The 12,500-nt window shown below is 32.8% G+C and overlaps 1 protein-coding gene across 3 annotated transcripts in view; it reads right to left on the minus strand.

Annotated features, from left to right (window-relative positions):
• LOC137624310 (UPF0764 protein C16orf89 homolog) overlaps positions 1-12,500 on the minus strand; it is a 173,740-nt gene that overhangs the window by 11,862 nt on the left and 149,378 nt on the right. Inside the window, exon 1 of one of the 3 annotated variants that reach the window (XM_068354967.1) lies at positions 1,947-2,454. The exons of 1 other annotated variant lie outside the window; for it this stretch is intronic. In XM_068354967.1, coding sequence (XP_068211068.1) covers positions 1,947-2,307 — 361 coding nt within the window. In that variant the 5' untranslated portion in view covers positions 2,308-2,454. Of the gene's footprint in view, positions 1-1,946; positions 2,455-4,430; positions 4,704-12,500 lie in introns of those variants that run through there. One more of the 3 variants, XM_068354968.1, reaches the window with a different exon arrangement.

A 12,500-nucleotide genomic window follows, 5' to 3' on the forward strand; every position in this document is an offset into this window, starting at 1 on the left:
GTGGAAGTGATTCAGTTTTGAAAGTCCTAGGTCAAAGGTCAAGGTGTGGCGAAAGGTCGGCCGAATTAACCTTTGAAATAAGCTGCCGTTTAGAGTAGTGAAACTTTCAGGGATTTTTATTGTCATGTTGAGACGTGGAAGTGATTCAGTTTTGAAAGCCCTAGGTCAAAGGTCAAGGTCGAACAAAAGGTCGATCGAATTAATACTTGAAATAAGCTGCCGTGAGGAGGTCTGCACGCTCAGAGTGCTTTTTTTTGTCTCCCTCCCTGAATTCCATTCTCAAAACATGCCCACACCATCTCAGTTTTGACATTTTTACCTACAACTGTCAACTTTACCACGCCTGCCATTCTCCTAAATATGGAGATTTATTTTCATAGAAAGGAAACAATATGTTTCTTTAGAGGATTTTGATTAATAGGTAACAAAAGTAATTAAGATATCTATAATATAAAGTGGTTACTTCTGTACGACTCTCCGCCCATAGGGGAACCGCTGCAAATATATTTTTATGAAGATTTCCAAAGAGTCTTTGTATATCATTCAGTTATTTGGGAGGAATTTGATAAATGATATAAAATGTCAATATCTGATCATTTAATATCCTTTTAATATATATTAGAATAGTGTTTTCCAAATAATAGCTATATAGTAATAGAGTACCTTAGATCAAAATCATTTCATTTTATTTGTTTTCAAATATTTAATTAAAAATCTGTATTGGAATACAGTATAAGATTATACTAATTTATTCTCTGACATGAGTCTTTTTATAGTTTATATATGACAAATCTGTTTTTTGACGTTGTTAATAGTTTATATAGGACATATCTGTTTTTGACGTTGTTACTGTTTTTAGAATGATTTATTGTTAATTTGTTCTCATCATTTATTTATTTCCTTATTTCCTTTCCTCACTGGGCTATTTTTCCCTATTGGAGCCCTTGGGCTTACAGCATCTTGCTTTTCCAACTAGGGTTGTAACTTGGCTAGTAATAACAACAAAAACAACAACAATAATAATAATAATAATAATAATAATAATAATAATAAAAATGATAATTCCAAGTACCCCTTTCTGATACCCTAAAGTAGTGAAGGGGTCTAGATATCGCCATGATCAGCGAAGCTGTACTAGTCAGGGCCATTCATACTAGGTTGGTTTGCAATGAGTGATCAGACGAAACATTCCTACCATCACCAAAACCGGTCATACCCCAGGCATAAACATGCATGAGGCCTTTGTCCTACATTGATCTGTTTTTAACTAAGCTTTTTTTATCTTTTCCCAAGATTCCACTTCGGAATTTTCTCCTTCCGTTTTCCCTGGCGTCATTTAAAAGTCATATTTTGAGAATATTTTAAAAGCCCACAATATTCCCATATATTTTAAATATTTCTCCAAAAGACGAGTTTTTAAGAGTTTAAAAGAGCGTTCTATAGTCTCACTATAATTTTGAAATATATTTCAATTTATATTCAAAAGCTTTCAAGTTTCAAAGAGTAATTTAAAAGTACATAATTTTTAGTAGTTTTTATTGAAGCACAAAACTCAAATAATTCTTTTAGCTTCATCTAAGTCATAATTTAATTCAAAGTTACATAATTTCTTATAGATTTTATTGAAATGCAAAACTCATATTATTTTTTTTTAGCTTCATCTAAGTCATAATTTAATTTAAAGTTACATAATTTCTATTAGATTTTACTGAAGCACAAAACTCAAAAATTTTATTTTAGCTTCATCTAAATCATAATTGAATTTAAAGTTCCATAATATCTAATAGATTGTTATGAAACGCAAAACTCAAATTAAAAACTTAAACTTTTCTGAAATATAATTAAATTTTTGGTTGTCATAATAACCCCCAAAATAGCGACGCCAATTGAATGAATGATCAAATCAATCAACCATCAACAGAACCAACCCCCCGGCCCCAACTCACCTTCTGCAATGCGTGTCCCAATCACAGCATCCAGATTCATCTCCGGCAAATGGGTCCTGAAGAAGAGCAGCGCCCTTCGACAGGCGTCCACCACCTTCTTCAGGCTGGTCAGGTCTGGCTGGCCATGTCCTCGCTCCTCAGATAAAGCCTTACTATCTCCTGAAGGGGATCCTTCGACGTCCTTCCTTTCTGAATATCCCGAAGGGGTGAAGTCGTAAGGTGGGGATTCCCCGTTTGAAATTTTCAAATGGCTTCGCGAGATATCTTCAGCGAACATTAATTTATCACTGGCTGATGAAGGTGATATAACTGTATAATAAATAATGAAAATGGCTGCTGATACCTTCATGAGGTTATTCATGGCTTGAGTGAGTTTTTCGCACCGGTAAATAAATAAATAAATGAATGAATAAACAAATTAAATGAATAAATATTCCGGGAACTTAAGATGTGGCGAGAGGCCTGCTCCTTCGAGGCTCTCCACGGAATCGACCTCACCCCGACGATGTCTGGAGACGATCTGCGGGCCAGTCATTCTCTCTCTCTCTCTCTCTCTCTCTCTCTCTCTCTCTCTCTCTCTCTCTCTCTCTCTCAGTGAGAATATAATCCTTTCCATTACTTATTACCTTCGCCAACTTCATTGGGAAGGTTATGTTTTGATAGGCGTGTACTTTTTTCGTGTATGTCTGTCTGTGTATTTGTGATTTACATAACTCAAAAACTATTTGACCGAATCAAGTGAAAATTGGTGGAAGGATTGGCCTTGATCTAAGGACAAATTGGTTAGATTTTGGGAGTGATTGGATCAAAAGTCAAGGATAAGGTCACGAAAAGGTCATGAACGTTTTTTGCCATATCGTGGGCAATATTTATGAGATTTGCACGAAACTACTGCCAAAATGTACATAATTCAATTGCCTATCATAATATAAAGTATGATATAGGCAAAGGTATTTGCTCTAATGAGTGCCTGTTCTAATATATATATATATATATATATATATATATATATATATATATATATATATATATATAATATATAATATATATATATATATATATATATATATATATATATATTATATATAATATATAATATATATATATATATATATGTATATATTTATATATATATATATATATATATATATATATATATATATATATATATATATATATATATATATATATATATATATATAATATATATATATATATATATATATATATATATATATATATATATTATGTATATATATATATTATATGTATTAAATATATAATATATATTATATAAATATTATATATATATATATATATATATATATATATATATATGTGAGAGAGAGAGAGAGAGAGAGAGAGAGAGAGAGAGAGAGAGAGAGAGAGAGAGAGAGAGAGAGAGAGAGAGAGAGATTGATTGATTGATTGATTTACTCTTGAAGGTAAAATAAAATATATTTTACTCTTAACTACAGTTTATTTATTTATTTTTTTTTACCAAAAATCAAACATAAAAAAAATAGAGGTAATATTATACCCAAAACAAATAAATCACAAAAGAATTAAATCTAAATATAAATGGGTACCGAATGAAAAGGTAAAATTCAATAATATATTACTTATTTTCTTGACAAATCTTTTTTAATGAGAGCCTATAACTTCTGGAATTTCTTTTAACTGTTGTTAGGTTTATGAGAAATTAAGAATGAAATTATTAACTTAATAAAAAATAATTATCAATTTAACTCAAAGAAATGATAATTATATGATCCTGTTTGAAGGTTTAAAGGTCGCTCGTGAATGGCATGACGATGTCCTAGAGACTGACCAGGGAGGGCCAGGTAATGGCTGCTAAGATATAGAGGCTGCAAGAAATCTCGCACCCATAGCCCACATGGACTCGAAATCTCGCTCAACAGATTAACAAGAAAGTTTTCAATAGACAATTACTTAAGATCAGTAGGACAGATTATATTAATTTTAATCAATATTTTTGATAATGCAAGATTCTGACTTATTTTGAATGGAAGAGCTAGAAAACATTTGATTCTAGGTGAGGTATATGAGGTATATATCTTGATTATGCCTTTCATACAAGTGGCAGTGTGATTAGCAAGTATTTTTTAGAGATATCTTTAGAATTTTTTTTATCTGGGGCAAGAATGATTTTTATTTCCTCATCCAAAATGATTAGCAAGTGATTAGTGGAAACCTAGACATGGTAATAAAATATATCTATTATATTATAAAGGGAAAAATGTATATTTTAATATACAGTTAAGACTCAGTCAATTTTATTGACAACTGAAAGAAAAATGTAGGGAAAAAACTATTTTTTATGATATAATTCAAAATTAACTTGAAATGGATGATAGTAAAAGTCTATTTGAAATTGTATACACAATTGTGAACATTACAATTCAATGGGTATTTCAGCAGCACAATATTTCATCAAGAAGATATCAAGTTTCAAAGGAGGACCCAATTTTAAGAATTTTAATAATCCTTTTGGGCCAGACACCTGGCCATGTGCCTCTCCAAGTTACTCTTCTGAGTCGAGCTGTAACTACACCGTGTGCAAGCGAAGGGCTTCTCCCCCGTGTGCTTCCGTATGTGCTTGAAGTAGTTCGTCCTGATGCTTGTGGAATACGGACAGTAGGGACAAACGAGAACCCGGCTGGTGGAGGAGGTGTCTGTGCTTATGCGATGAGCCCTCTGGTTCCACTGATCCCCATATGTGATGTACGAATTCTCCTGGAAGAGCAAAAGAAGAAATGCGTTGAGATGCCAGTTAGTTTATTTTTTATATTTGATATCTAATAATTTTCCTTGATTTTATTGATTCAATTTATGTATTTATAATATTTTGCTTACTCGAAAGATCAGAATAAGGCTGGAGGTGGTAATTAATTCACAGTTTTCTTTATTTTATTAAAATAAAATTATAATAATCATTATTATTGTATATGGCAAGTTGTCAAAGTTTCAGTGATGGTAACTTTTGCCTTAATTCGCTCTTAAATTCTTGAGGAGATTTCTAGATGGCATAACTTGCCTGCACACCATAAGCAGCGATTCTCGATGGAGCCTTAGTGGTATAAATTTTTTACTGTATACCTTTTTATGTATCCTGACCGCTATAACTGATATTTGCGTATGCTTACGAAAAAGGCAAGCTTATGCTTTAGATCCAAACCAATTAAGATATGCCTCTTTTATCTCTCTCTCTCTCTCTCTCTCTCTCTCTCTCTCTCTCTCTCTCTCTCTCTCTCTCTCTCTCTCTCTCTATATATATATATATATATATATATATATATAGATATATATATATATATATATATATATATATATATGATAAACATCAACAACAAATGCAACTGCTTCTTGTCCACTGCAGGACAAAAGCCTCAGACATGTCCTTATTCGTGTCTGGGGTTCGGCCAGTTTTCATCACCACACTGGCCAACTACGGGCTGGTGATGGTGCGAGACTTTTGTCTGATTGTTCACAGCAAACCTACCAAGCATGGGTGGCCCTGACTAGTACTGCTTAGCTGATCACGGCGATACATAAACCCTTTTCACCACGATAAGGTATCCCCGCTCAAGGAAGGGATGTACTGTATATATATATATATATATATATATATATATATATTTATATATATATATATATATATATATATATATATATATTCAAATAAGCCATATATGAAAAACACGTAAAAATGTGCAAAATTTATCATATATATATATATATATATATATATATATATATATATATATATATATATATATATATATATATATTTGAATATGAAAAACACGTAAAAATGTGCAAAATTTATCATATATATATATATATATACACACATATATATATATATATATATATATATATATATATATATATATATATATATAAAACTTCTGCACCAAACGATGCCACACATTTCTCCGAAATCACGATTGAAAGCATTTGAAGAGGAAGCAAAAGAATGTTTTGAAAATGTTCCCTCGCATTTCACATAGAATCCCAAACGTTTCGAAACTTTCCCCTGGGGGCATAAACAACGTTTATTCAACTGGCTTCAAAGTCCCACCAAAAAAGAGTAGGGTTTTGCAGTGGCTTCCTCTCTGCCTTGATTGATTGCTCGAATTTAGAGGCGTCTGGGGGAAATGGATGATTGTCTGTTTCTGGTCCAGTTGAAGAATTGACCACTGCAATTGGATATCTTTTGTTTTGTAAGGCATAAGAGATGTGTGAAGGACGTCATTTTATGTGAATATAGGAATTTTTCTTAACCCTTTCTATCTTTTTAACTCAAGTTTTGTCTTAGACACAATTTGCTTATAAATAAATAAATAAATTAAAAAAATATATGTATATACATTATATATATATATATATATATATATATATATATATATATATATATATATATATATATATATATTCTCTTATAATGAAGTTTTATACTACCCAGCATTTATAATAGAAACTATAACAACAATAATTACAATATTTATAGTTATAACATTGGTAATAATTTAAATTCTCCTGTTATGCAAATCCTACCCCAAGGGACTCGCAACCCTTCCGGCATGAAAAATTTTGGGAATACTATTTCTTTTAATCACTTGGTATAGATAAAGGGGCCTTATGCCTGCATGCGTCCTTATAGATTCAGGAGACCCGGGAGTGTTTGTATGGCAAATTAGTAGGATAAATAAGAGGGCTGGTGGGGACCTTTGGATTTAGCACAAGTAATTGAGACCTTCGGTGATTACATATATGATTAAGGAAATTGAATAAAAATATAAGACTTTAGAATTTCTTTGTTTATTTGCATAGCAATTTGTTTACATATTTACAAATTTGACACAAACAGATAATGAAATATCTGATTATGTCGATAGAAAAGGATTTTATAATGAAGTTAATACTGATTAACAGTGCTGGGGCTAAGTAGCCCATTCAGCAAACCTGTAAAATGTGCAAGAAGTTGGACAGGAAAGGAAGAAGGATCTGGGGTATGGATAATTAGATATTGACTACAGTACACCACGTAACATTGTATTAAAGGCAGGAGAAAATTGGATAATAAATGCAGTTGCAAGACCTACTACAGAGAACCCCTCTTTGTCATGCATATGCAGTTGCATTATGTACAATCGTGCAATTTCATAAACTCGTAATGAATATAAGTTGACTTCGAAGTCTGAGTATCTTTCCAAATTAAAGGAAGTAGAAGAAAATACCATTAATTTTAAAGTGTAAACATAAGGGCACATCTGTCAAAACTTCAGAATGTAAATAAAGGCGCATTTGTCTTCAGAATGTAAACATTAGGGTACATCTCAAAACTTCAGGATGTAAACATGAAGGCGCTTCTGTCAAAACTTCAGAATGTAAACATAAAGGCGCTTCTGTCAAAACTTCAGAATGTAAACATAAAGGCGCTTCTGTCAAAACTTCAGAATGTAAACATAGAGGCGCTTCTGTCAAAACTTCAGAATGTAAACATAAAGGCGCTTCTGTCAAAACTTCAGAATGTAAACACAAAGGTGCATCCGTCAAAACTTCAGAATGTAAACATAAAGGTGCATCTGTCAAAACTTCAGAATGTAAACATAAAGGTGCATCTGTCAAAACTTCAGAATGTAAACATAAAGGCCCATCTGTCAAAATTCCAGAATGTAAACATAAAAGCGCATCTGTCAAAACTTCAGAATGTAAACATAAAGGCGCATCTGTCAAAACTTCAGAATGTAAACATAAAGGCTCTTCTATCAAAACTTCAGAATGTAAACATAAAAGCGCATCTGTCAAAACTTCAGAATGTAAACATAAAGGCTCTTCTATCAAAATTCCAGAATGTAAACATAAAAGCGCATCTGTCAAAACTTCAGAATGTAAACATAAAGGTGCATCTGTCAAAACTTCAGAATATAAACATAAAGGCTCTTCTATCAAAACTTCAGAATGTAAACATAAAGGTGCATCTGTCAAAACTCCAGAATGTAAACATAAAGGCTCATCTGTCAAAACTTCAGAATGTGAACATAAAGGCGCATCTGTCAAAACTCCAGGATGTAAACATAAAGGTGCATCTGTCAAAACTTAAGAATGTAAACATAAAGGTTCTTCTATCAAAACTTCAGAATGTAAACATAAAAGCGCATCTGTCAAAACTTCAGAATGTAAACATAAAGGCTCTTCTATCAAAATTCCAGAATGTAAACATAAAAGCGCATCTGTCAAAACTTCAGAATGTAAACATAAAGGTGCATCTGTCAAAACTTCAATATATAAACATAAAGGCTCTTCTATCAAAACTTCAGAATGTAAACATAAAGGTGCATCTGTCAAAACTCCAGAATGTAAACATAAAGGTGCATCTGTCAAAACTCCAGAATGTAAACATAAAGGTGCATCTGTCAAAACTCCAGAATGTAAACATAAAGGCGCATCTGTCAAAACTTCAGAATGTAAACACAAAGGCGCTTCTGTCAAAACTTCAGAATGTAAACATAAAGGTGCATCTGTCAAAACTTTAGAATGTAAACATAAAGGCGCATCTGTCAAAACTTTAGAATGTAAACATAAAGGCGCATCTGTCAAAACTTCAGAATGTAAACATAAAGGCGCATCTGTCAAAACTCCAGAATGTAAACATAAAGGCGCATCTGTCAAAACTCCAGAAAGTAAACATAAAGGCGCATCTGTCAAAACTTCAGAATGTAAACATAAAGGCTCATCTGTCAAAACTTCAGAATGTAAACATAAAGGCTCATCTGTCAAAACTTCAGAATGTGAACATAAAGGCGCATCTGTCAAAACTCCAGAATTTAAACATAAAGGCGCATCTGTCAAAACTCCAGAATGTAAACATAAAGGCGCATCTGTCAAAACTCCAGAATGTAAACATAAAGGCGCATCTGTCAAAACTCCAGAATTTAAACATAAAAGCGCATCTGTCAAAACTCCAGAATGTAAACATAAAGGCGCATCTGTCAAAACTCCAGAATTTAAACATAAAAGCGCATCTGTCAAAACTTCGGAATGTAAACATAAAGGCGCATCTGTCAAAACTTCAGAATGTAAACATAAAAGCGCATCTGTTAAAACTTCAGAATGTAAACATAAAGGCGCATCTGTCAAAACTCCAGAATGTAAACATAAAGGCGCATCTGTCAAAACTCCAGAATGTAAACATAAAGGTGCATCTGTCAAAACTCCAGAATGTAAACATAAAGGTGCATCTGTCAAAACTTCGGAATGTAAACATAAAGGCGCATCTGTCAAAACTCCAGAATGTAAACATAAAGGTGCATCTGTCAAAACTTTAGAATGTAAACATAAAGGCTCATCTGTCAAAACTTCAGAATGTAAACATAAAAGGTGCATCTGTCAAAACTCCAGAATGTAAACATAAAGGCTCATCTGTCAAAACTTCAGAATGTGAACATAAAGGCGCATCTGTCAAAACTCCAGGATGTAAACATAAAGGTGCATCTGTCAAAACTCTAGAATGTAAACATAAAGGCGCATCTGTCAAAACTCCAGAATGTGAACATAAAGGCTCATCTGTCAAAACTTCAGAATGTGAACATAAAGGCGCATCTGTCAAAACTCCAGAATGTAAACATAAAGGCACATCTGTCAAAACTTCAGAATGTAAACATAAAGGCTCATCTGTCAAAACTTCAGAATGTAAACATAAAGGCTCATCTGTCAAAACTTCAGAATGTGAACATAAAGGCGCATCTGTCAAAACTCCAGAATGTAAACATAAAGGCGCATCTGTCAAAACTTCAGAATGTAAACATAAAGGCTCATCTGTCAAAACTTCGGAATGTAAACATAAAGGCTCATCTGTCAAAACTTCAGAATGTGAACATAAAGGTGCATCTGTCAAAACTCCAGGATGTAAAAATAAAGGTGCATCTGTCAAAACTCCAGAATGTAAACATAAAGGCGCATCTGTCAAAACTTCAGAATGTAAAAATAAAGGCTCATCTGTCAAAACTTCGGAATGTAAACATAAAGGCGCATCTGTCAAAACTCCAGAATGTAAACATAAAGGTGCATCTGTCAAAACTTTAGAATGTAAACATAAAGGCTCATCTGTCAAAACTTCAGAATGTAAACATAAAGGTGCATCTGTCAAAACTTCAGAATGTAAACATAAAGGCTCATCTGTCAAAACTTCAGAATGTAAACATAAAGGCTCATCTGTCAAAACTTCAGAATGTAAACATAAAGGCGCATCTGTCAAAACTCCAGAATGTAAACATAAAGGCGCATCTGTCAAAACTTTAGAATGTAAACATAAAGGCTCATCTGTCAAAACTTCGGAATGTAAACATAAAGGCGCATCTGTCAAAACTTCGGAATGTAAACATAAAAGCGCATCTGTCAAAACTTCAGAATGTAAACATAAAGGTGCATCTGTCAAACTTTCAGAATGTAAACATAAAGGCGCATTTGTCAAAACTTCAGAATGTAAATATAAAGGCTCATCTGTCAAATCTATAGAATGTAAACATAAAGGCTCTTCTATCAAAACTTCAGAATGTAAACATAAAGGCACATCTGTCAAAACTTCAGAATGTAAACATAAAAGCGCATTTGTCAAAACTTCAGAATGTAAACATAAAGGCGCATCTGTCAAAACTTCAGAATGTAAACATAAAGGCGCATCTGTCAAAACTTCAGAATGTAAACATAAAGGAGCATCTGTCGAATCTTCAGAATGTAAACATAGAGGTGCATCTGTCAAAACTTCAGAATGTAAACATAAAAGCGCATCTGTCAAAATTTCAGAATGTAAACATAAAGGCGCATCTGTCAAAACTTCAGAATGTAAACATAAAGGCTCTTCTATCAAAACTTCAGAATGTAAACATAAAGGCGCATTTGTCAAAACTTCAGAATGTAAACATAAAGGCTCATCTGTCAAAACTTCAGAATGTAAACATAAAGGCGCGTCTGTCAAAATTCCAGAATGTAAACATAAAGGTGCATCTGTCAAAACTTCAGAATATAAACATAAAGGCTCTTCTATCAAAACTTCAGAATATAAACATAAAGGCGCATCTGTCAAAACTTCAGAATGTAAACATAAAGGAGCATCTGTCGAATCTTCAGAATGTAAACATAGAGGTGCATCTGTCAAAACTTCAGAATGTAAACATAAAGGTGCATCTGTCAAAACTTCAGAATGTAAACATAAAGGAGCATATGTCAAAACTTCAGAATGTAAACATAAAGGAGCATCTGTCGAATCTTCAGAATGTAAACATAGAGACGCATCTGTCAAAACTTCAGAATGTAAACATAAAGGCCCATCTGTCAATACTTCAGAATGTAAACATAAAGGATAATCTGTTGAATCTTCAGAATGTAAACATAGAGGCGCATCTGTCAAAACTTCAGAATGTAAACATAAAGGTGCATTTGTCAAAACTTCAGAATGTAAACATAAAGGTGCATTTGTCAAAACTTCAGAATGTAAACATAAAGGTGCATCTGTCAAAACTTCAGAATGTAAACATAAAAGAACATCTGTCAAAACTTCAGAATGTAAACATAAAGGAGGATCTGTCGAATCTTCAAAATGTAAACATAGAGGTGCATCTGTCAAAACTTCAAAATGTAAACATAAAGGAGCATCTGTCAAAACTTCAGAATGTAAACATAAAAGAGCATCTGTCAATACTTCAGAATGTAAACATAAAGGAGCATCTGTTGAATCTTCAGAATGTAAACATAGAGGCGCATCTGTCAAAACTTCAGAATGTAAACATAAAGGTGCATCTGTCAAAACTTCAGAATGTAAACATAAAGGTGCATCTGTCAAAACTTCAGAATGTAAACATAAAAGAGCATCTGTCAACACTTCAGAATGTAAACATAAAGGAGGATCTGTCGAATCTTCAGAATGTAAACATAGAGGCGCATCTGTCAAAACTTCGGAATGTAAACATAAAGGAGGATCTGTCGAATCTTCAGAATGTAAACATAGAGGCGCATCTGTCAAAACTTCGGAATGTAAACATAAAGGCGCATCTGTCAAAACTTCAGAATGTAAACATAAAGGAGCATCTGTTGAATCTTCAGAATGTAAACATGGAGGCGCATCTGTCAAAACTTCAGAATGTAAACATAAAGGCGCATCTGTCAAAACTCCAGAATGTAAACAGAAAGGAGCATCTGTTGAATCTTCAGAATGTAAACATGGAGGCGCATCTGTCAAAACTTCAGAATGTAAACATAAAGGCGCATCTGTCAAAACTTCAGAATGTAAACAGAAAGGAGCATCTGTTAAATCTTCAGAATTTGAACATTGACACACATCTGTTGAAACTGAAAATAATATTTCAATTCGTCCTCGTTCAGAGGGACCTTTTCATGTAATGTTAAACCCTCTTGAACTGTCAGCTATTTTTACTGGAATGAATCATTCTTATATTTTAGTTTTAGTAATTAAAAACATTTGCTTGGATTTACTATTTAATAATTTATGATGGGTACCTTACACTGTTA

This window comes from Palaemon carinicauda, chromosome 31 (assembly GCF_036898095.1).
Source record: "Palaemon carinicauda isolate YSFRI2023 chromosome 31, ASM3689809v2, whole genome shotgun sequence".
Taxonomy (NCBI): Eukaryota; Metazoa; Arthropoda; class Malacostraca; order Decapoda; family Palaemonidae; genus Palaemon; species Palaemon carinicauda.